The 25,299-nt window shown below is 47.9% G+C and overlaps 1 protein-coding gene across 7 annotated transcripts; it reads left to right on the forward strand.

The window, feature by feature from the left end:
* The first annotated feature begins 3,058 nt into the window (after window positions 1-3,058).
* Window positions 3,059-25,244, forward strand: DGKA (diacylglycerol kinase alpha). Of its 7 annotated transcripts, XM_032874407.1 has the most exons (25): window positions 5,509-5,832; window positions 7,058-7,060; window positions 8,565-8,709; window positions 9,149-9,222; window positions 9,551-9,680; window positions 9,928-10,002; window positions 10,454-10,503; window positions 10,864-10,938; window positions 11,114-11,233; window positions 11,347-11,461; window positions 12,100-12,188; window positions 12,300-12,419; window positions 12,616-12,714; window positions 12,942-13,025; window positions 13,254-13,327; window positions 13,486-13,560; window positions 14,188-14,273; window positions 14,373-14,462; window positions 22,916-23,076; window positions 23,325-23,389; window positions 23,631-23,721; window positions 24,003-24,201; window positions 24,307-24,427; window positions 24,621-24,681; window positions 24,952-25,244. In XM_032874407.1, exons 3-25 carry the CDS (start codon window positions 8,646-8,648, stop codon window positions 25,033-25,035), a joined length of 2,202 nt encoding a protein of 733 aa, XP_032730298.1. In that variant the 5' UTR covers window positions 5,509-5,832; window positions 7,058-7,060; window positions 8,565-8,645; the 3' UTR covers window positions 25,036-25,244. The 7 variants fall into 7 exon arrangements, 6 of the variants coding, with proteins under 6 accessions (XP_032730295.1, XP_032730297.1, XP_032730299.1 ...); XM_032874404.1 differs by lacking the exons at window positions 5,509-5,832; window positions 7,058-7,060 and adding an exon at window positions 3,059-3,254; XM_032874406.1 differs by lacking the exons at window positions 5,509-5,832; window positions 7,058-7,060 and adding an exon at window positions 3,059-3,246.
* Window positions 25,245-25,299: the final 55 nt, after the last annotated feature.

Consider the following 25,299-nt stretch of genomic DNA (forward strand, 5'->3'; position numbering starts at 1 on the left):
TGGGCCCCGAGAGAAGTTCCGAGGCACGGCGCCTCTCCGTCGTCCAGGACCTTCCAGGGAAAAGGGGGCAAGGCCCACCTGTACCCGGAAAGTGGGGCTGAAAACTGAGTTAGAATATTCAAGCCTTAGCCTGCATCGAGGTCCCAGAGCGGCTTGGGGAATGGGGCGCGCAAACTCTGGGAACGCACTAGGGCGCACCAGTGTTGTCAGGGGTGAATGGAAGACCCCCAACTGACCCTCTCTTAGGAAGTGGGGTGGTCGAAATCGCGTGTCGATTGCCCTCGGCTACCCAGCTCAACCCTCGGGACAGAGATCCGCGAGAGGGGTGTGCAAGGCAGAGGGTGCTGCCCGTCGGTCACCTATCCCCAATGCCTCAGGGCTGCTGGCGATTTCCACGACCGAGCAGGCGGTGGGCCGGGTTGGGCGGGCAGCCCTGGCTAGCCCTGCCCCTGGGGCGGCCCCGAGGATTCGGGCGGCGTAGTGAGGACGGACCAAGTTTGCTCTGGCCTTCGACCCCCGGAACCTCCTCAGGCTGGGCCCCGGGGTCAAAGGGCAGAGTGAAGGCTTCGGGGCGGAGCCAGTTAATATTCTAATGAACCTCGTCCAGGTCTGGGCGCTGGGGATCCAAAGCCGGGCAACTCGCCAATAATGGGGCTTGTACGGTCACTCTCTTTGCAGTCCGGCCCGCCCCGTGCCTCCCTATTCTTTAGAGGAACCCAAATGTTTTCCCTCCCCCGCTCTTTTCAGCAGCTGTTGTTCCTTAAGGGCTAAATCCTGCTAAACTAGTTTCCCCTACAGCCTGGGAGCGGCCGGCTGCAGGTTCCTCCCCTCAGGTATTGGCTCTCCCAACTACGTTGTTGGTTGTTTTTGTTTTTTTTTTTTCCTTATTGATTGTTTTACCTTCCTCCAAATCCCCCACTTTGGCTTAGGTTAATGTCCAACTGTACCGCTGGAACCCGTAGAGAGGGGCAAATATTAGTGACTAGCTCTAATACTGGCTGTGTGCCCACTTAAAAAATAAAAAGGTGAGCGTAATGACTGACCAGGAACTTCCTAAAGCTTTGACATGAAGCTTTTGAAGTTTTCTCAGGTCACAGCTTGTCTTCCATCCCATGCTTTACCTTCTGACTTCCACCAGAGGCCCAACTCAAAAGGTCTCAAAAAGACTCATTTTAAAACTGATTTGCATCCCATACACACTTATTGCAAGTGTTCTAACACTGCCATTCTTAATCCCTACACTCTGAACAATGTGCTTCGGTCTCACTGAGTCAGCATCCTGTCCTTAGCCTTGTTACTAATGATTATCACAGGTGAGAGTGTGGGCTGAAACCTTTAGAAGGATACGTTGCACCTTTCTGCAAGAGTGAATCCTGAAGTGGCCCCTATCCACCACCAACCTTAACCCTCCCTCCCCTTGTGCCCCCAGACATTTTGCCTCTGTTCTGGGTTTGACAGGAAGTGAAACTCAATTGTCTGCCCAGCAGACCTGACTGGGACCCAGCCCTGGGCCCCGGATGTGCCCCCCCACCCCACACAAACACACACCCTGTGAAGGAAGAGGAGAAAGAAGAGGCTGGGGAGAGCAAGGCTGTTGTTTTTTCCTTTCCCTTTGTTCATTGCGGTTTCTTTCTTTCTGATTTTTGTGATGTGGTTGATTAAAGAAATGAGCACCTGGAACAGTAGGCATTATACGCCTCCTCCTTAGATGTTTCTTGGCCTTTCTTCCCCTCCTACCCTCACCAATAACTGACGATGTATGATGGACCACAGATCCTAAAGAAGACATGAAGCTTTGGGTATGACCAATTTCATCCTATTCTTTAGAGAGATCACCCTGGGCCCCACTTTGAAGTCTCAAAAAAAAAAAAAATATCTTAACATATCCAAGGATGGAGTGAAAAACACAGGTCATATGTAATGTGTTATCACCACTAGCATTGTTTGCAAGCAAAGCTGAGTGCCTTAAGGCTTAGTATCATTCTAGATGAGAGGTCCAGGGGCAGAAAACTGCAGGAGGTGCTAGGAGACTTGTTCTTTCTTATATTGTATGTTTAGGATGGCTTAGAGTGGGGAGGCTTTACACATACACACACACACACACACACACACACACACCCCAAGCCACTCTTTACTGCAGTCCTTAAGTTGTGCTATGTCTTTGGCTGACTACAGAACTAAGCACAGGACCTAGTGCATAATGGGCCTTCAAGAGGTTATAATTCCTTATGACTAAAGAGGTTATATAGGTAGGGGACAGGCTCAGTGGGTGGAGCATGTGATTCGATCTCTGTGTTGTGAGTTCAAGCCCCATGTTGGGTGTGGAGATTACTTTAAAATAATAATTTAAAAAAAAAAGGAAGGGGAGAAAAAGCATGGGGATAGCATGGCCCTTGTCTTTTTTTTTTTCTTTAAGATTTTATTTATTTATTTGACAGACAGCGATCACAAGCAGGCAAAGAGGGGAGGAAGCAGGCTCCCCGCTGAGCAGAGAGCCCGATGTAGGGCTCAATCCCGGGACCCCGGGATCACGACCCGAGCCAAAGGCAGAGGCTTTAACCAACTGAGCCACCCAGGTGCCCCGGCCCTTGTCTTTTTAAGACTGGGAGACAGGAGCAGAGAGACAGACCTTCTCCAACCCCTGCCTCCTTCAGATCTTCAGTTCAGGTACAACAATACTCCCAAGCCCTATTTCTCAGCAGTTACATTTCTGATAAAAATGAAGGTTTTTTTCCAACAAGCCTGTATGGAAACATTCAAGAACTGCTTAGATCCCTTCATTGCCACTAGAGGGCCTCATGTATTCATGCCTTCTCTCCAACCCCCACCAAATGTCCGTCTATATTATGTGTGTATATGTGTGTATATGCATATACACACACATACACACATCACACAATGCAACCTTCCAGTCAGAGCTCTCCCCTCCCTCTCTCTTCTATCACCAGGTTTAAGAGGGAAGATTCCAGGAACTCGAGCCCTGTTACTGTGCCCTAGTTCAAGGACGGGTAGGAGGGGGTTAGCCTGGGTTGGGGCGGGGCCAGGGAGGAGGATGCCTGGGTCCCCAGTTCCTACCAGTAAGTCCTAGGCCTCTGTCTATCTCCGTTGTACTCACAGTCAGTCCCGCCATCATCCATGCTGCCCCAAGAGCCTTAACAACTTCAAAACAGATTCCAGACAGGAGGAGCTGAAAGGATCTTCTCTCACCCCTACTTCTGGCGGGGGCTTTTTACAGCACCTGCCAAGGTCAGCAGGTAAAGTGGGAGGGTTAGAGCATGGAGAAAGAGTGGACACCGACCTGAGTGCTCCTCGCACCTGAACAACCTGAGAATTAAGGGAAGGCCCTGAGTCTTGAGAGAAGGAGGTGTACTTATATTGGGGAAAACAAGTCTGAGCCCTCTGGGGTTTGGGTTTTAGAGGGGTGAAAAACCTAGAGGCAAAGGTGGGCCTCAAACAGTGTTAAACACTGCGGAGCCCATGGGAGGAGGGAGGCATTTGTATCTCACGATGCAGTGTCTGGGACTCTGGGCTTGCTGCTGTGGAATCTTCTGGGTATGAATTCTGTCAGTGGTGGATGGAAAGGAGTTGGGGAGGGAAATCCCTGGATGGCGGCAATTAGGAGAGGGTCAGACGTTGCCTGGGTGGGCCCCTGCCAAGCTGTGCCATCAGCGGCCCTGCCCTCTATCATGACCTCCCAGGGCTGGGATGAGGGGAGAGGCTATGGATTGATTAGAAAGACTGGAAGATGGATAGAAACCGAGCTTTCCCGAGGCTGGGAAGAAGATGAGAAGCGCAGGATGTGGAGAAAGAGGCACAGGCCAGAGCTCTGGAGATATTGGGGGCGCTGGAGGGGGTGCGGCTCAAGCTTGGTGAACTGGAAACAGGGGCCTCTCCAGACCGGAGTTCCCGTAGTCGGGGGCGCGGGCACTGGGCGCGGGCGGCCAGGCCGGGGCGGGGGGCGGGCAGCTGTGTCGTCAGGAACGGGGCGGCCTCGCGGCGGCCGCGCCTGCCTGGTCCGTCCCCTCCAGCCCCGCTCGGGCTCCAGCTCCCGTGCCGGCGCTTCAGCTCCCACCGCGCGCCCTCCGCAGGCAAGGTAGAGACCCGGCGAGGCCCCCGAGCCTCCCACCCTCCCTACCCCCCGGAGCCGGAGGGGGCGGGGGCCGCCGGAGGGGCCGCCGCCCGGCTGGGTTAGGGCTACTGGGCGGAGAAGGAGGAAGCCCCACAGCTGGAGCGGGTAGCTAGAAGGGTTTGCGCCAGGACGCGGGGGGCAGCTGGAGAGCTGGGCCAGAGCTCGGTAGGCAGCGTCTCCCCCAGACCTTCCCCTCCATCACCCCTGTCACTCGGAGGGATGGTGAAGCTTGGCTCCTAGGGGCCCGAGTCAAGCGAAGTCCGTTTTAGAACCTCCACAGCTCTGCAGGGGTGCACAGGGGTTCTTCTTTGGCCTCCTGGTGCCCAACTTCCCACCCCTACCCTTTCCACACCTGTCACCGGGAAGTTTCTGAAACTACCTGGGTCTGAATCCCACTTTTCACCTCTAAATGGGGGAAGTGAGCTTTACTGAGGAAGAAATGTGACTACTACTGGGCATCTCTTCAGCCTCATTACTATGAGCCCACATCCCCCAACCATGCCAACATCGTAACTTCCTCCTGTACTACACTCTCTCTCTCTCTCTCACACACACACACACCCTTAATCAGGCAACATTACCATCTGCAGTGTTTGTGGAGGCTTAATGAATTTTGAGACTTCAAGGCTAATGATTCCCTTGCCAGGGCCACTGACGAGTAACAGGGATGAAAAGAAAAATAGACCCTCCCTCGGTCCTGGGAAAGAGGAGGAGGATGCAGGCCCTGGTGTAGTTAAGAGATTCAGAGGTCCAGGTAATCAGGCCTGGACCTGCCTCTTGGGTTTCTTGATGGGTCAGACTGAATGTTCTGGGGGCATAGTTGATTCTTGAGTAATGATGAATTTATATGATTTGGAATGGGAGTGACAAATATTGAAGTGGAAAAGGAAACTTTAAATGTTGGCACTAGCCTTGGAAATCATATTTATTTCTTGGTTATGAGCAATTTTGGTATTTACTGTTTAAAGTAAGATCTAGAAAGTAGAGGCACTACAATTTAATGGAATGGACAAAGGATAGGATGTCTGGAATTTGGGTATGACCCCTAAGATTGTGGCTCTCCGTCTGGGCCTCAGTTTCCTCCTCTGAAAGTTGTACCTCCCAGCTCTGAGGATGTTCCAGGAGTCTCTGCCTCCAAGTCAGCTTCTTACTTTCTCACCTCAGGTTGGTAGGGGTGGGCAGGGAAGCCAGAGGAGGGAAAGGAAGGGTGAGTCACAGATAGCTGGCAGGCGGGCAGCAGACCTCACCCGCCCAACCCCGGCATTCGCCTGAACTAGCCCAGGTTATAGCCTCAGGGCTGGGATGGAGCAGGGAGGACAAAATTGGACTTGTTACAGTTTGTAAGGGTCCAGGATCCTAACAGTTTATATGCCTTTCAGCAACACAGGCAGCAAAACTTTTGGTGAGACAAGTCAGGAGGACAACTGAAAAGATACCAGGAGCCCTTTGTCTGAGGTCCCAGCCCAGAGGTGTCCTTGGACCTTGACAGTCTAGCTTCTAATCACCTCCTCACCCTCCCAAAGGCAGAGTGCAATATCTCAATACTCCATGTCTATGCCTGAGATGACACAACGGGGCAAAGGGTATGACTGGGCTTCCCTGCTCTTGGGAGCCCCTAGAACTGATGACTTCCTGGCACCATTTTTCCTAATGTCCAGATGTGTTTCTCCATGTAACACCTTTGTATAACAACAACAACAACAGTAAGAGCTAACATTTACTGAATTCTTTCTCTGTGCCACACAACTGCTTCTTCCGTGCCTTACAATAGCTAAGTTTATTGCATGTATTATCTTACTTAATCTCCATGCTGTGACTGATTTCTCCAGGTACACATTTTACCAATGAGGAAACAGGTTCAGGAAGATGAAATAACTCACCCAAGAGCCAGGATTCTAATCCACGCCTGTCTAGTTCAAAAGTCCATTCGCTTAAATTCTGCTATAAATTACATGCAAGATCTGGGGGAACTAGGAGGGGTCATTGTGAAAAGAGAGATGTGTCTTCTCTCCTGTTCATCGTCCTTCTTTTGCTCTCTCCTTGTCACTTTCTCTCTCAGATTTCATTTCCAAGAACCTTGGAGCCATCCAAGAATCCCCAGGGGTAATCAGAGAGACTAATTAAGCCATAGAGGCCCAATTAGCCCTAAGACTATTATGTATTCATTAGATCTGTTGGCAGTAGAAGTTGGATTATAGTCATTGAAAAGAACCAGATGGGTGGAGTCCTTTCTCCAGAATATCAGTGTCCTAGGATCCCCTTTTTAGTGTTCCCTGAGAGCCCGCAGAGGAGGAGTCGTATACTACATAGATGTGGACAGCAGAGATGTCCCAAGTGCAGAGGCTGCAAAGAAGATTCTTGCACCATCAGAAAGGAAATTCTTGTAGGCTGTAACTGCCTCCTTGAGCCTTACCCAACAAACCCTTAATAAATGGGCAAAAAAGAGGCAGAAGCCCCAGATGGAATGCCACAGTAAGTGCTTTTTAGCAAAATTCATTCATTCAACAAATATCTATTTAGCACCTCCTATATGTGTTACAAATTATTTCCTCTTCCTGTCAGGATGGAGACTCTGGCATCCCATTTAAGCATATTTGGACTAATATTTTCGAACCTATGGCTCCCTAACTTTGCACAATGATTTGTATAAACAATATGGAGCACCTATACCACGCTGGGCACAGGCTTAGGAATTGGGGATATAGTGGGAATAATACTGACAATTCCTGCCCTCGTGGAACTTAGCTTTTGGTAGGAGAAGACAAACAGTAAACAAAGAAACAAATAAATTAGCAAGGTAATTTCCACTCACGATAAGTTCTATGAAGGAAACAAAGGAGGCTGCTGTGCAAAAGATGGGGGGGGTGCTTTGGGAGGGAACGATCGGGGAAGGTCTCTTGAAGGAGCTGACACTTCAGCTGAGGCAAGAAAGCAGCTCTGCCAAGAGCGGGGAAGGGTGTTCCAGGCAGAGAGAACAGTACGTCTCATGGCCCTAAGCAGGGGAGAACTTGGCTTGAGGAACAGAACGGAGGGCAATGAGATCCGAAGGCAGTGTGTGGAGGGGAGAGTGGAACAAGAGGAGGACAGAGAAAGGCAGGGGCCCCATGACATGGTTCTTGGGGTAGAGCTTTGACTCCCACTTATCACCTGCCGTGGGAAGTCCCAACCTCTTCAAACTCCAGTTTCTTCCTGTGAAGAATGGCTCTACCAGGAATTTCTTATCTCATAAGATCTAATTGTAATTGTTAGTATAATAATAAGTACCATTTCTTGTAGGCCTTCTATATGCAGGTGTCATACTGGGTACTTTTTATAGGTTATTTGCCTTAATCTTCACAGCTGTGGCAGATAGGAATCATTCTTCCCATTTTACAGATGTCATGTGTCCCAGTCACACAGCAGTATCAGAGCTAAGAACAGAACCCAGATATGACTAACTAGTTTTGCTGGACTCCTAAACACTGCTGTACTACGCCAGTGTGAGATATTACTGCTATTGCTGTTGTTGAATCTTCCAGTCGAGTTGACCTCTGAGACTTGGCCCAGGGCCATTGGGCACCGCGATCCACGTGATGGCTCCTCCTTGCTCCCTGGGTCCCCTAGCTGCAAGTTAGGACTCATTGAACACTGCTAACCTAGCAGGGAGCAAGGAAAACCCCGCGTCTGAGATTCCCGCACTCAGCTCACTCTCCTACTAGTGGGAAGCGAGGCAGATGCTCAGAGCCTTCTTCCCCTACCTCCTCCCAATCTCGCGCGCCTGGGTCCCCGCCCTTCCCCAGTGGAGCTCTGAAGGGTGCTGGTGAGGCGGGGCCGGGGCCAGGGACCTGGCCAGAGCTGGTTCTGTGTCGCGCGTCAGAAGCGCGCTAGAGGTCGTTGAGGGGCGTGGGTGGTTCGGGAAGTGGGTGGCTGAAAGGGGCTGGGGACAGAGGCTGGAGGCAGAGCAAGATGGGATCGTGGCCGGGGAGGCGTGCCACAGAAGCAGTGAGAACCACCCGAAGGGCCGAAGGACCAGGACTGCGGGATCTGAGAGGGGAGAGATCGCAGAGGCTGAGGGTGGCAGGAGAAAAGGTAGAAACGGGGGAGGGACACACCCACAAAAACACATATAGACTGGTAAAGCCAGGTGGGGGGAGGGTGAAGAGAGGGGAATGGGGAGAGTCAGAAATGAAGCAAGACAGATTCGGGGAGAAATCAGAGAGATGGAGAAGGATCCAGAAATGGAGGGGAGAGAGTCAGAGATGAGTCAGAGAAACAGACACAGAGGACAGACTCCGTTAGGGAGAGACAGACATAGGGGAGAGGTACAAGGGGAAAGGAAGTGACTTGGGAAAGAACAGAAATAATAGTGGGAGTGGAGAATTAATGGAGCAGACAGAAGCAAAGTCAGGCAGACAGATGGCTCTTCCTGCCACATACTCTTCCCATCTCCCTCCAGACCTACACTCGGAAGCGCAGGTTCAGACGCCAGAAGTACTACCAAGCTGCCTTTTTGGTCTTCCTTAAGAAAAAAAGAAAGATGGCCAAGGAGAAGGGCCTAATCAGCCCCAATGATTTTGCCCAGCTGCAGAAGTACATGGAATGTGAGTCTTCCTCTCTCTCCTGAAGTTCGGGAAAAATTATCCCAGACAATCCCTACTCCTCATCCCCCCTCCCCCTAGTTTCCCCAGTGGTCTTAAGCCAGTTGGCTCCTGACATAATGCCAGGGAATATGTCTGGGAAACGGAGGAGAGGGAGATGGGGCGATGTCTGTGGTCTGGGCTTTCCACCCACCTTCTCTGAATCTCAAATGCCTGCTCCAAGTCTCAGAGAAGAGATGTAAACAGAGGTACCACTCTGGAGCATTTGAAATGTTAGTCTTTCGATATTTCTCTCTGCATTTCTGTGTTTATTCCTGGAATTTCTTCTTTCTTCATTTGACTAGAATCTTTTTTCCTGTTGGATGTCTGGGTGGGACTCTATCAGAGGGCAGGGAGAGCCAAACCAGATTAATGCTCTTCCCTCATCCTCTTCATACCCCAGACTCCACCAACAAGGTCAGCGATGTCCTAAAGCTCTTTGAGGATGGTGACATGGCTGAATATCTCCAAGGAGATGTGAGTGGCAACTGGGAAATCCTCTCCTTGCCCAGCTCCTCCCCTCTTTGATTTTGCTACTCCGCTGGGATTCCCAACTTCCAGGGATTATTCTGGGCCCTCCCTTTTCTGTTCTCCCTCTAGATACCCCAGTGTCCATTGTTACCACAGCTATTGCTATAGGAGAAAGCAAGAGATTCTAATTGAGGACTCAGCCTTGAGAAGAAACCGTAGTCTGCCTTGGATGCTTCTTAGCCCTACACTTGTCTCTGTCCTTGCTACTCCTAGTTCTTCAGTCCCTGCCTCCCATCCTGCACACTCCCTAGGGTAATGCTTGCTCTCATCATAGGCCATTGGGTACGAGGGATTCCAGCAATTTTTGAAAATCTATCTGGAAGCAGATAACGTTCCCAATCACCTAAGCCTGGCACTGTTTCAGTCCTTCAAGATGGGTCACTTAGAAGACACTGTGAAAAATGGTATGGTCATGAAGGTGGGACTGGGCTGGACTTCCGGAAGAAAAATCAAAGTAGTATGGGTTTTGGGGTGAGAGTTGAATTGAATTACATTTTGGAGGCAGGGTTGGGGAAGAGAGGTGAAGGATGGCCATTCTGGTCTAGGAGGTGGAGGGAGGAAAGTTAAAGGGAAGAGTTGGAACAAAGGAAAAGAGAAGAGCCAGAGTGGAGAGACCCCTAACCTCAGATCTACTGTCCTTTCTGTAACCAGATGTGGTGTATCTCAGTGATGTCTCCTGCTACTTTTCCCTTCTGGAGGGTGGCCGGCCAGAAGACAAGCTAGAATGTGAGTTGCCATCCTGGACTGGGAGAAGGAAAGAAAGGAGAGTAGAGGGGAGGGGGTATTTCCCAGCCTTCCTTCCCTCATTTTTTCAGGACTCCTAAAAGCTGACAGGGCCAGACAAAGGTGGGGCCAGAGTATGGGCTCATTTCCTCTGTTTCCCAGACTTCTTATCCCTAATGCCATGCCAGTTCCCATGTCCTGTATTTTTTTATGTGGGTGGCCTGGGTTTTTCTGGGGTCATGGGAGGTGTGTTCTGTCTCCCCTATTAGATTCACCAAGGGTTGAATCCAGACCTGTTTCCCCTCCCTTTTTGTCTCCTCTCTCGGTCCCAGTGCCAGGCTCTGGGCTCTTCATCTAAAAGATGTCTCCCACTTCTTTATTTCCCCTGTATTCTGTTATGAATTTGGGGGGTCTTCCTCACAAACTGACCCTGGCCCCCTAAAACACCCTACAGTCACCTTCAAGCTCTACGACACGGACAGAAATGGGATCCTGGACAGCTCAGTGAGTTGGGGGACCTGTATGCTGGCCAAGGGAGTATGTGTCCATTTGTCTGTGCCCTCCTGTCCCAACTCTTCCAGGATCTTAAGAAGCAGAGGAAGCTAGAGGGAGAAGCCAAGTCCTCCAGGACTAAATTTGGGAGTGGGTCCCCAGATCTTGGCTCCTTAAAGAGGAGGCTAGAGACATGAATTGGGAGCTGCCTTGCAAACATACCAACACATATAGACACTCATTTACTTGGCAGAGATAACCTGAGAATGAGAGGTGGCTCTTGGGGGGCCCAGGAACCCTGATTTCTAGAGAAGAGTTTGAATGATGGTAGTGAGGTGGGATGTGGCTGTGGCTCTTACCTCTGGCCCCCAGGAAGTGGACAGAATCGTCATACAGATGATGCGAGTGGCTGAATACCTGGATTGGGATGTGTCTGAGCTGAGGCCGGTAAGGCAGTTTTTCCTTCATGTCCCTCCTTGTGCCTTCTCTCTGGTGAATCCTGCATCTATCTATGCCATTTCTGACAGGCGGCCGGGTTCCCTTGGCAAGGATGGCTGGGCTGGATGTCCTAGGGGGCAGAGGTGTCAGACCACACCAAAAGTCCCCTCAATTCCCGGCTCAGATTCTTCAGGAGATGATGAAAGAGATCGACTATGATGGCAGCGGCTCTGTCTCCCTGGCCGAGTGGCTCCGGGCAGGGGCCACCACCGTGCCATTGTTAGTGCTGCTGGGGCTGGAGATGGTGAGTAGGAGAGACTTGTGGAGACGGGTAAGATAGCTGCCTTGGGTTGTGTGTGCCAAGGGCTGGAGCTCTAAGGGCTCAGGCTCTCCCTAGCATCTACTTTGTCCTCCCAGACGCTGAAGGACAATGGACAGCACCTGTGGAGACCGAAGAGGTTCCCCCGACCAGTCTACTGCAACCTGTGCGAGTCAAGCATTGGTCTTGGCAAACAGGGGCTGAGCTGCAACCGTGAGTGATGGAGCTGGGGGGTGTGGGGGCAAAGGGACAGCCCAGCTACCTGCAGGAGCATGCTGCTTTGACCTTTGAGAGATCTGGGTTCAAGTCCTGGGCTCTGCCATTGGCTAGTTAAGTGGGAAAGCCACACAACTTTCTCTTCCTTCCTTTCTTTCTTGAAATACAGTTGACACGTAATGTTACATTAGTTTCAGGTGTACAGCATAGCCACAGAACATCTTTAAGCCTCAATTTAAAATGAGGTTTCCTTGACTGAAAATGAGATAACTGTGAGCATTGAATAAGTGGATGCAAGAAAAGTACTTCACATGGGGCATGTCCATACTGTTAAGTCTGCAATAAAAATTAGCTGCTATTATTATTGTTATTGCTGTTGTTAGATCTAGGCCTCCCTTGCATCTTCCAACTGAGTTCCTGGCATTTAGAAGGAGTGGGAGTAGGCATGGGGTAGCCATTGCTCTTTCACGGGGAAGAGTGAGCAAAAGGCACAGGTCTTGGAGGTGAGCCCCCACACTCTAACAGCAAGGGCTTATATATCTTGTTTAAGTGAATAATCCCACCTTACACCAAGGTAAGGAGGAGATAGGGGAGGGGCTGTAACTAAGGCTCTGACCCTTTTCCTTCTCGCCCAGTCTGTAAGTACGTCGTTCATGACCAGTGTGCCATGAAGGCCTTGCCTTGTGAAGTCAGCACCTATGCCAAGTCTCGGAAGGACATTGGTGTGAGTGATCCCATGCCCACCCCAATACCAGCTGCATCCTGGCCCTGCCCCTAGCCAGTTGCTGCCCTCTGCTCGGACCCTCTCAGACAAGGGATTGCCTTTCTCCCCAAGGTCCAGTCACACGTGTGGGTGAGAGGAGGCTGTGAGTCTGGCAGATGTGACCGCTGTCAGAAGAAGATCCGTATTTACCACAGTCTGGTTGGATTGCATTGTGTGTGGTGCCACCTAGAGGTCAGTTTGGGAGCTATCCAGCCTCTGCCTTGGATCACCTCCCTAATCTACCCTCTGCGCTGGTCTCCCTGACAGCAGCTCCCTCATAGCCACAGTTGCCCTTGCTCCCAAGGACTCTCTTTCCAGTACCAGACCCTCAGAGTTGAGAGGTGACAGGTTCCCTCCATGATGTCTGTATGCCCACCTTGTCTTTCAGATTCATGATGACTGCCTACAAGCCATGGGTCATGAGTGTGACTGTGGTCTGCTCCGGGATCACATCCTGCCTCCATCTTCCATCTATCCCAGTGTCCTGGTGAGACCCTTAGGCAGTGGCTAGGAGGGGACAGGAGGAGTGCATCCCTGATTTAAACACACTTACACACATACACACACACACACACACACACACACACATGCACACGCATGCCATGGCCTTTATAGCAGAGAGCCTATACTTTCAGGATTCGAGTCAGACCTTTATCTGTTTAGGGATTCACATACAATCCAATTTTCCTTCCCTTTGCTTCTCTCCCTTTCTAGGCCTCTGGACAGGAGCGTAAAACTAGCAAAACAAGCCAGAAGACCATGGATGACTTACATTTGAGCACCTTTGAGGCTCTGCGGGTACATGAAGGGGGTGGGTTTTTCTTGGCTGGAGCCCTCATAGGAGGGAATGAAGTGGGAAAGGTGGGGAATGGCACTTGTTCTCTACAAACCTCACAAGCATCTCTGGGGACAGGCCAGCCTTCTGCCACTGTCTCTGGGGCCCACCTTAACTCTGAGAAAATCCTGTTTTCCTTATCCTTGTTTTTGTTTGTTTGTTTGTTTGTTTGTTTTTTCCCCAAAATGCAGATTGACCCTGTTTCTAACACCCACCCACTTCTGGTCTTTGTCAACCCTAAGAGCGGCGGGAAGCAGGGGGAGAGGTGAGAAGAGACATACTGGGTCTTCTAAGATGGAGAAGGAGGACCCATAGAGGTTGGGAATCTGTGTGTATGGAAGAGGCACCTTGAGAAAGACATCAAGAGTGTGGAGTACAGACTGTCCATCCCTTACCATAAACTCTCCTTTTTCCCTCATACAGGGTGCTTTGGAAATTCCAGTATCTACTCAATCCTCGACAGGTATTCAATCTCCTAAAGGATGGTCCTGAGCCAGGGTGAGTATAGGTTGGGGGCTGTATTGTAGTGTTTGTATGTGTCTGCCTGTGTACGTTGGAGGAGAGCAGAAAAGAACACATGTCGGGAGAACAGGGCTAGGGGACCCCAAGAAAACAGAATCCAGAATGTTGCTTTTACTAGTGTCACCGGCTATCCCCATACCCCTGAGTTCTCTGGTTCAACTTTGTTCCGCTCTCAAAACATGAAAATACCAGTTTCTCCCTAACCACTGATGAGTGACTATAACTTTCCCAATTGTATTTTTTTCTCTGACCTTAACAGAAACAAGTCTTTTGACAAAGGGAAAGGGGGTCCTAAGGAATAAGAAATAAGTAATCTGGGCGCCTGGGTGGCTCAGTGGGTTAAAGCCTCTGCCTTCAGCTCAGGTCATGATCCCAGGGTCCTGGGATCGAGGCCCGCATCAGGCTCTCTGCTCAGCGGGGAGCCTGCATCCTCCTCTCTCTCTGCCTGCCTGTCTGCCTACTTGTGATCTCTCTCTCTCTGTCAAATAAATAAATAAAATCTTTAAAAAAAAAAAAAAAAGAAATAAGTAATCTGCCTGTCCAGGAGTTGGTAGACTCAATCCTATTGTCCTTCCTCATCTTCTCTCTTCCCTTTTATCTCAGGCTCAGATTCTTCAGGGATGTCCCTGGTTGCCGGATTTTGGTGTGTGGTGGAGATGGCACAGTAGGCTGGATTCTAGAGACCATAGGTACAGGGAGAGGTACAGGGAGAGGCTCTGGGAAGGGCACTGGGGCACTGGCCTTCTAGAGCTAACTCCCTCCATCCATCCCCTGACCTGCTTCCCTAGACAAAGCCAACATGCCTGTTGTGCCTCCCGTTGCTGTGTTGCCCCTGGGCACTGGAAATGATCTGGCTCGTTGCCTAAGATGGGGAGGAGGTAAGTGGTTAGAAATTATTTTCCTGGGAGAGGGAGGGAGTTGGGTAGGAAAGGAAAGGCACATAGAGAAGGTGTCTAGGCATTGTTATAGAAAAGAGGGTTGGGGAAGAAGAGGGACATGGATGGGTGGTTACCAAAGTGGATTGTCCCCAAGGAAGAAAGCTTGGGATGAAGCAAAGACCACAGTCTGAACCTAGAAGGGTCAGGGTGACAGTCCTCTTCCCTATACACCTAAAAATATCTTTCTGTTTCTCCCAACCAATTCTTAGGGCTCAGGGGATCCAGAAATACAGAGGACAATGTGGGAATAAGAAAGGTTGTAAAAGAGCTAAACCAGATGTTCAGTGATGGAGCTAGCAGGGAGCTTGGCCGTGATTCATTCAGCCACTCAGCCAGTTAATCCGGGGTCATTCATTCATTTATAATCATTTCTTCCTAAGTCAATTGCAACAGTTTCTCAAATATACTCTGGTCTTAAATATACTCTTCAAATAGAAAGAGTTCAAAGGATGGTCTTAGTAGATAAATAGGTCAGGGTGGAGCAGGTTGAGTCTGAGTTGTCTTTTTTTGAGGCTGTTGGACTCAGAGTCTAGCTCGGAGATCTTGCAGAAGTTTATAGAATAGGGGTCTGCTAAGGAAATTGAAAAGCACTCTAGATAGAAGTTGTGTAAGGCCAAATGAGCCACCAAACAGCATGGTAGTGCATGTATTAGGGAGTGTGAGCCATTGGTTATGAATGGGACATGCAGTACAAGATGGGGAATCGAGGGAGGAAGGACTGAGTTGAACCGAGTCCAGATTACGGAGGGTCATGAATGCTGTGCTGAGGAGTTTTTTTGCTTTATCCTGACAGATTGAAAGCAGACAGCCCACAGAAATGATTTGTATTGTTTTGCATTGTTTGCCTTGCAGTGTTTTCAATTTTTTAAACCTTGCCTATTTCTAAGAAGTGGGTCACATATTCTTCAGTTCACCACGATCTCTTCAGCTCTCTGCTAGTCACTCGTTCACTTTACCTTTCTAGCCGCTGAGGCATTTGAATGTGCAAACCCTGAACCATACGGAACTCTTGAGCTTATGAAAAATGTAACTCAAAGAAAAAATAGGCATATATAAGTACATATACATATATAAGTATATGCAAATAGGCATATATAAGTCCTCTATATATACGTATGTAAAAAATTATTCCAGAATTGTGTATATAAAATATTATTCCAGAATATAAAAATATCTAATACCTATTATTATAATCTAAATCTCATAGTAGGGACACCTGAGTGGTTCATTTGGTTAAGCATCTATCTTTGGCTGAGGTCATAATCCCAGGGTCCGGAGATGGAGCACCAAGTCAGGCTCCCTGCTCAGCGGGGAGTCTGCTTCTCCCTCTCCCTCTGCCCCTACGTCCTGCTCTTGCTCTCTCTCACTCATTCTCTTTCTCAAATAAATAAATAAACTCTTAAAAAAATAAATCTTGTATCTAAACATAGAACCAATTTTTTTACCAGTTTTTTTTTTTAGATTTATTTATTTGAGAGAGAGAGAGAGAGAGAAAGTGGACAGGAAGAGGGAGAGAGAGGGGGAGAGAAACAGACTCCCTGCTGAGCCCAGAGCCCGGGAGCCCCTCTCAGGGTTCGATCCCATTACCTAAGATCATGACCTGAGCCAAAATCAAGAGTCAGACACTTAACAGACTGAGCCACTCAGATGCCCCTGGCCTGTTTTTAAATCTTCATCATCTATTTTTGTGTTGACTTAAAATACTAGACACTTTGAAATTATGTATTTTGGGTCTTTACTGTGTGTTTTGCAAATGAGACTGTCATAGTAGTTTCTGCCAACTCAGCCTAAATCATGAAATAGTGATATAAATGCAACACTAAATTTGTTTTTGAAAATTTGTGTTGATACTGAAAAAAATCATAAGATTTGCAGAAGAAGAGATGAAAGGAGTACCACAATGGGATCTCTGTGGAGGGTGGATTGGAGGAAGGAGACAGGATAAAAAATTACCTGTATTGCAATAGTCCGGTCCAAAGACACTGAACCCCCAAGCAAAAACAACAGCAGCGCAGTTCATGACACTTGGTAACCAATGGGTTGTGGAGGATGAGAGGACAAGTCTAGGACATTTTCTGATTTGTGGACTGAGCATATGGGTTGCCACTTAAGATAGAGCATACAGGAGGAGAACCAGTTTAAGGAAGATCGATTCCATTTTGCACATGTTAAGTTGGGATGTCAGTGGAGCACCCCGATGGAAATGTGTGCTGAGTAGTTACAAATAGGTATTAGAAAGATACATGTTTGAGAGTCATCTGCTCCTAGGAGATAATTGACATCCTGAGAGTAAATGAGTTACCTCAGGGAAAGAAGAGAAGAGGGACAAGGATGCAATATCTGATTTGAACACCCTATTTAACCGTTGAGCAGAGGAAAATCCATTATTAAAGATGTCTGTGTTAATGTACTATTGTTACTATTAGAAATCAATATAAACAGTGGCTTAAAACAATACAAATTTATTGTCTTACAGTTCTGGAGGTCAGACATCCCAAATAGGTCCCACTGTGCTAGAATCAAGGTGTTAGCAGGGCTGTGGGGTTTTTTGTTTTGTTTTGTTTTTTAAAGATTTTTATTTATTTACTTGACAGAGATCACAAGCAGGCAGAGAGGCAGGCAGAGAGAGGGAGAGGAGGAAGCAGGCTTCCTACCAAGCAGAGAGCCTGATGCGGGGCTCGATGCCAGGACCCCAGGATCATGACCTGAGCTGAAGGCAGAGGCTTTAACCCACTGAGCCACCCAGGCGCCCCAGGGCTGTGTTTTTCTAGAGGCTGTAGGAGAGAATTCTTTGCCTTGCCTTTTCCACTTTCTAGAACCTGCCTGTATTCCTGGGCTCATGGCTCTGCTTCCATACCCGCAGCATTATCACTCCAACCTCTGTTGCAGTTGTCACATTGCTTTCCATACACTTATTTCTTACCTTCGTCTTTCACTTATAAATAAGGACCCTTGTGATTATATTGGACCTGCCCAGATAATCCAGGATAATCTCCCCACTTAAAAATCCTTAATGCCAGGGTGCCTGGGTGGCTCAGTGGGTTAAGCCTCTGCCTTTGGCTTAGGTCATGATCTCAGGGTCCTGGGATCAAGCCCTGCATCAACCCCCGCATTGGGCTCTCTGCTCAGCAGGGAATCTGCTTCTGCCTCTCTCTCTGACTGCCTCTGCCTACTTGTGATCTCTCTCTGTCATATAAATAAATGAAATCTTTTTAAAAAAAATCCTTAATGCCTAGAGTAGGGGCAGCTGGCTGGCTCAGTCAGTAGAGAATGGACTCTTGATCTCCAGGTCATAGAGTTCAAGCCCTGTGTTGGGTGTAGAGCTTACTTAAAAAAAAAAATCCTTGGGATGCCTGGGTGGCTCAGTGGGTTAAAGCCTCTGCTTTCAGCTCAGATCATGGTCCAGGGTCCAGGGAGCCCCACATTGGGCTCTCTGCTCAGTGGGGAGCCTGCTTCCCCCTCTTTCTCTGCCAGCCTCTCTGCCTACTTGTGATTTCTATCAAATAAATAAATAAAATCTTTTTAAAAAATCCTTAGTTTAATCACATTATCAAAGTCTCTTTTGCCATGAAAGGCGACATATTCACAGACTCTGGAGATAAGAATGTAGACCTCTTTGGGGCACCTGGCTGGCTCAGTCGGTAGAGCATACAACTCTTGATCTTGGGGTTGTAGTTCTAAGCCCCACATCGAGTGTAGAAATTACTTAAAAATAAAATCTTTTTTTAAAAAAAGAACTCAGGGGCGCCTGGGTGGATCAGTCAGTTGAGTGTCTGACTCTTGGTTTTGGCTCAGGTCATGATCTCCAGGTCAGAAGATCTCAGGCTGGGCTCCTGGCTCAGCAGGGAGTCTGCTCCCCCTCTCCATCTGCCCCTTCCCCATACTCACGCACAAAGGTGAATGTGTGTGTGCTCCTTCTCTCTGAAATAATTTTTTTTTTTAAAAGGTCGTAGACATCTTTAAGGAACCACTATTCTGCCTGCCAAACACACTAAGAAAGGAACAGTCGGAGAGGGTCCTCTTTAGCTTAGAGAAAGGTATTTTAGCAAGTTTTTTTTTTTTTTTTTAAGATTTTATTTATTTATGAGAGAGAGAGAGAGGGCGAGCACAGGCAGACAGAATGGCAGGCAGAGGCAGAGGGAGAAGCAGGCTCCCTGCAGAGCAAGGAGCCCGATGTGGGACTCGATCCCAGGACGCTGGGATCATGACCTGAGCCGAAGGCAGCTGCTTAACCAACTGAGCCACCCAGGCGTCCCGAGAAAGGTATTTTAGAGGCCAAATGAGTTTCATGAGTTAAAAAAGAACTAAAGATATACTGTTGGTTTTGGCAGGAATTATTGGCAATCTTTGCCAGAAGAGTTTCAGCAGGGTGGCATGGCAAAAGGCAAATTACAGTGGGTTGAACCATCAGTGGAATATGAGAAAGTGGAGACTTAACTTTTTTTAATCTTTTTTTTTTCCTGATTACAAAAATAATACATGCTTGTGGTAAAAAATAATTCAAACATTTCAGATATAAGTGCCCAAGAAATTCCCTGTGATCTACTCTCTAAAGTTTTGGAATCCATTCCTCCATGTTTTTCTTTCTAGATACATACTAATATGTACTTAAACAATGAGATCATTCTATTGATGTTTTTCTTCTTTTTTTTTTAAACTAAACAGTTCATTGTGGTTATCATTATATTTCAATACAGTCAGATTTACCTCACTCTTTTTACTACTGAGTAGTATTCCATTGTGTGATTATGTCATAATTTATTTAACCAGTCCCCTATTGATAGACATTTGGGTAGTGGCCAGTTTTTTATTACCAGCCATGCTGCAGTGAACACCTTGCACATCTATCTCTGCACACAGATATGAGAATTTCTCTAAGTGATATTTCTAGAATTGCTGGTTCAAAGAGTATGAACATTTTACATTTGGCTAGTTATTTCCTTTTTAAAAGTTTTACAAATGGGGTGCCTGGGTGGCTCAGTGGGTTAAGCCTCTGCCTTCGGCTCAGGTCATGATCTCAGTGTCCTGGGATCCAGCCCCGCATCAGGCTCTCTGCTCAGCAGGGAGCCTGCTTCCCTGTCCCCCTCTGCCTGCCTCTCTGCCTACTAGTGATCTCTTTCTCTCTGTCAAATAAATAAATAACATCTTTTTAAAAAGGTTTTACAAATAAGAAACAAGTAAAAGTTACACAAATAATAGATCAGTACATTTTCACTGTAAAAGACTTTACAAAGTAAAATATGTAAGTGTTCACATATAGATCTCTTCCCTCTACTCCCTACCAAATCCCATGTCCTTCCCCAAAAATAACCACTGTGTCCTATTTGTATTCATTTTCCTGTTTTTATTTGTACACACACACAACTTTTAAGCAAACATAAATGGGAACATACTATAGAGATTGTTCTGGGACTTTTTTTTTAAGATTTTATTTATTTATTTGACACAGATCACAAATAGACAGAGAGGCAGGCAGAGAGAGAGGGGGAAGCAGGCTCCCCACTGAGCAGAGGGCCCAATGCGGGGCTCGATCCCAGGACCCTGAGGTCACGACCTGAGCCGCAGGCAGAGATTTAAACCATTGAGCCACCCAGGCGCCCCTGGGACTTCTTTTTTCATTGAATAATATGTCCTGGAGATCTTTCTGTGTTAGTACATATAGATTACATTGTAAATTCAACAGTTGTACGTTATTTCTTGGCATGGATTTGCCATAATTTATATAACCTTCCCCTGCTGAAGGGCATTTAGATTGTTTTCAATTTTTTGTTGTTTTCAATTTACATGTATGTCCATTTCTGTAGGAGAAATACCTTATTTTTTAAGATTTTATTTATTTATTTATCAGAGAAAGAGAGGGAGCACGCACACATGCGCAAGCAGGGGGAGCAGCAGACAAAGGAAGAAGCAGGCTCCCACTGAGCAAGGAGCCCAAAGTGGGACTCGATACTGGGACCCTGGGATCATACTGGGACCCTGGGATCGTGACCGGAGCCAAAGGCAACCGCCTAACCAGCCGAGCCACCCAGGCGTCCCTGTAGGAGAAATTCCTAAAAGTGGAATTGCTGCATCAAAGTGTTTGTTTTGATAAAATTTGATAACATTTTGATAAAAATTGCCAAACTGCCTTCCAAAAATGGAATACCAATTTGTGCTCCAACTAACAGCATATGAGAGTGCTGGTTTACTCATAATCACATTAACACTTGGTTTTCTCAACCTCTTTATACTATGTCCATTCAACAGGCAGCAAAAAGTTAACCAATTGTTTTAATTTAAAATTGTTTTAATTGTTAGTAATATTGAGCATCTTTTTTTTTTTAGTTTTTATTTATTTATTTGAGAGAGAAAGAGAAAGAGCAGGAACAGGGAGGATGTTAGAGGGAGGGGAAGAAGCAGACTCCCCACTGAGCAGGGAGCCTGGTACAGGGCTCCATCCCAGGACCCTGGGATCATGACCTGAGCCAAAGGCAGACGCTAAATGACTGACCCACCCAAGTGCCCCAATACTGAGCATCTTTAATCTGCATATTCGTCATTTGTATTTCTTTTTCTATGATTGGTTTATTTTTGTTATTTGCCAGTTTTCTACTGACTTTCTAGATTTAGTGATTTATAAGCATTTTTCAGATGTTGGTGAAGTTAGCCTGTTATATGTGCTAGAGATAATTTTTCCGATTTGTATTTTTTTAGGTGTGTATTTATTTAACCATACAGAAGTTTTAAATTCTAAAGATTTACTTTATTTATTTATTGGGGCACCTGGGTGGCGTTCAGCATCTGCCTTCGGCTCAGGTCATAATCCCAGGATCCTGGGATCAAGCCCCGCATGGGGCTCCCTGCTCAGTGGGGAGTCTGCTTCTCCCTCTCCCACTTCCTCTGCTTGTGTTCCCTCTTTTGCTGTCTCTCTTTCTGTGTCAAATAAGTAAATAATATCTTTATTAGAAGAAGATTTATTTATTTGAGAGAGACTGCGTGAGTACATGTGCACTGGGGGGGAGAGGCAGAGGGAGAGGAAAGAATCCCAAGAGACTCCCCACTGAGCATGAAACCTGATGTGGGGCTCGACCCCACAACCCTGAGATCATGACGCTAGCCAAAACAGAGTCCAATGCTCAACAGACTGGGGCACCCAGGAGCCACAGGAAGTTTTAAATTTTAATATAATTGTATTTACCAGGGACACCTGGGTGGCTCAGTCGCTCTGCCTTCAGCTCAGGTCATGATCCCAGAGTCCTGGGATTGAGCCCCTCATGGGGCTTCTTGCTCAGTGGGGAGCCTGCTTCTCCCTTTGTCTGCCACTCCTCCTGCTTGTACTCTCTCTCTCTGATGAATAAATAAATAAAATCTTTTTTAAAAATTGTATTTATCAGTCTTTTCCTTTTTTGGCTCCCAGTTTTGTATTGTGCTCTAGAACAGCCTTTTCCACTCACAGATTTCAAAAACATGCACTCACGCTTTCTGCTAGTCCAAATTCTGCTTCATTTTTTGCACTTAAATTCTTTGCTCATCTTGAATTTATTTTGGTATAAGGAGTGACTTCTACATCCAGCACCCTTTATTGAATAATCTTTGAAATGCCATCATATAGTAAATTCCCATGTATATTTGAGGCTATTTGTAGGCACTCTGTTCCTTACTACTGAACTTTTTATTCTATTCATTGTGCCAGTGTCACAGTGTTTTGATTCCACTGCTGCATGCTGCATTCTCTCTGGTAGAATAGGGAAAGAAAGTGTGTGTGAGAGAGAGAAAGGGAGAGAGGCTCCTTATTAATCACTCATCATTTTCAGCATTTTTTATTTTCCTGGACGTTATCTCTAAACTTTCAGATGAACTTTGGTTTTATTGTTAGATGCATACACACATTGGAAACTTGGACTCTCTATGACAGTGTGGAGAAAAGGGTCCGGCAGGGGCTGACCTTAAAATTGCTCCATGGGAGGGGCGCCTGGCGGGTTCAGTCAGTAGAGCATGCAACTCTTGGTCTCAGGGTTGTGAGTTTGAACCCCACGTTGGACATAGTGCTTACACTTAAAAAGAGAGAGAGCTATGGGAGTTAGGACAAAGCACCTTACCCTTTCTTTTTTTAAAGACTTTGTTCATTTAAGAGAGCACAAGCAGGGGGAGCTCCAGGCTCCCCACTGAGCAAGGAGCCTGATGTGGCACTCGATCCCAGGACCTGGGATCATGACCTTAGCTGACGGCAGATGCTTAACCAACTGAGACACGGAGGTGTCCCATACCCTACTGTTTCACTGGCTGGGGCTAGGAGGGTCTGGTCTGCAGAATCAGGGCAGAGGATCACTAGGAATCTATGGGATTGGGAGCTGAGAAAAGGGCCCTCTGAGACCCCTGGTTCAGTTCTAATCTGTCTTCTCCCCCATCCTTAGGATATGAGGGACAGAATTTGGGGAAGATCCTCAAGGATTTAGAGATGAGTAAGGTGGTACATATGGATCGATGGTCCGTGGAGGTGATTCCTCAACAAACTGAAGAAAAGAGTGACCCAGTCCCCTTTCAAATCATCAATAACTACTTCTCCATTGGTGTGGTCAGTGAAGTGGGGTATGGGGGCTAGGGAGGAAATATGGGTTAAGCAATAAGAAGCTAGAGCTGGTTAGAAAGAGGAGGTAGAGGTTAAGGGGGCTGTGACACAGGGAAATGGTGGGTGGGGTACAGTGGTGAGAGTTGCAAGAAAAGACCATGGGATATACTGCTACCAAATGGGGGAGTTAAAGAGAGTGTTCTGTGCTGAGAGAGGAGGCAGGCCTCTGATCCTACATGCCCTGAACTCCCCAGGATGCCTCTATTGCTCACCGATTCCACATCATGCGAGAGAAATATCCTGAGAAGTTCAACAGCAGGTGAGGGAAAGGAGGGTGGGGGTGGACATACACAGTGGCAGGGACCAGGCTGTGGCCAGGTTTGACTCAGAGCTTTTACATGGCCCGTGGCACCTCTGAGAAGCCCCTTAGCCAAAGCCATCCTCTTCCCTAAGGACCAGAGTCAGGAGGTTGATGTCCTTCCCTGTCACTTAGCCTTCCTCTGCCAGCACTGTGTAACTTGTCCCCTCCCTCTTGGGCCTTTATATTGGCACTGACACAGAATGAAGAACAAGCTATGGTACTTTGAATTTGCCACTTCTGAATCCATCTTCTCAACATGCAAAAAGCTGGAAGAGTCTTTGACAGTCGAGGTGGGTATGATGAGACCCAACCCTACATGCTTCTCACTTATTTATCTTAGTCTCTCCCTCCACAGGTGCCCTCAGGAACTTCCCCCATTCTTAAACCTATTACTTCAACCTCCCAGCTCTCCAATCCCAATGTCCCAGGTTTTCAATACAGTGGTCCCTATTTCCTGCCATCCTTTGCAAACCCCCAATTCCTGGCCTTCCCAGTTTGTCATCTGGTGGGGGGAGGAATGGTGTCCATGATGATGCCAGGGCGGAAGGACTTATGCTCTCCTCTTTCTCAGATCTGTGGGAAACCACTGGATCTGAGCAGCCTGTCACTAGAAGGCATCGCTGTGCTGAACATCCCTAGCATGCATGGTGGTTCCAACCTCTGGGGTGACACCAAGAGACCTCCTGGAGATACCCATGGGATCAACCAGGCCTTAGGCACTACAGCTAAAGTCATCACTGACCCGGATATCCTGAAAACCTGTGTACCAGGTGAGCAGCCTTGGGAGCTGAGTAGGCAGGACTAAGGGGAAGGTGTGGCTCCCTTTGGAGGCACGCTGCTCCTCCAAAACCCATCTCCTTACTTCCCACCCACAGACCTAAGCGACAAGCGGCTGGAAGTAGTAGGGCTGGAGGGTGCAATTGAGATGGGCCAGATTTATACCAAGCTCAAGAATGCTGGACATCGGCTGGCCAAGTGCTCTGAAATCACCTTCCAGTAAGGAAAACTCTGGCCAGGGGCTCTGAGGGAGGGAGGAGGGCCAGGAGAGCAGAAGGGTCATGGGGATGGTAGGAAGGAGCTGTACTAGGACTAACTCAGTAACAAAGAGTCTTTCAACCAAGCTAAGAAACAGAGTTTTGGTATTCAGTTGGTAAAGAAATCTCCACCAATCTGCCTTGGCTTCCCTCAGCACCACAAAAACCCTCCCCATGCAAATTGATGGAGAACCCTGGATGCAGACACCCTGTACGGTGAGTGTTTCTTCGCCTGCCCAAAACTGAACCCTCAAGCTTCATGGATCCTAAACCTGCATTCCACAGCTTCCTTACGCCATCCCATCTCAAGTTCCCCTGTGCATCTTTCTTCCCAAATCACGGTTTCTTAGCCCCTGGCCTTCCTGCCATGGCCTCTCTAGGACCCTGGTAAGTCCCCTTCACCCCACAGATTTACCCTCAAATCTCTACTGCTCCAGTCCCAAGGGAACCAGGTCCTGCCTCTGATCTTGACCCCTTCCCTTCCAGATCAAGATCACCCACAAGAACCAGATGCCCATGCTTGTGGGCCCACCCCCTCGCTCCTCCAATTTCTTTGGCTTCTTATGCTGAGGGGAACACCTCAGCCTCCAAGCCAGCCTTGAACCCACCTCTGCGTTCCTGGACTCTACTCCTAGGCTCTGTACATTGCTGCCATGCCCTCCTGCCAGCTCAGGGGAGTGTTCCTCCACCCTCACGGTATTTATTATCCTTGCACCACCTCTACTATTCCTCACGCAAACGTACACGCATGCGTGTGTGCGTGTACACACACACACACACACACACCCACACACACACATTGAAAGTGCCTCATCTGAATAAAATGACTTTTTT

The sequence above is a fragment of the Lontra canadensis genome, unplaced genomic scaffold, assembly GCF_010015895.1.
Source record: "Lontra canadensis isolate GAN:19392208 unplaced genomic scaffold, GSC_riverotter_1.0 scaffold53, whole genome shotgun sequence".
Taxonomy (NCBI): domain Eukaryota; kingdom Metazoa; phylum Chordata; class Mammalia; order Carnivora; family Mustelidae; genus Lontra; species Lontra canadensis.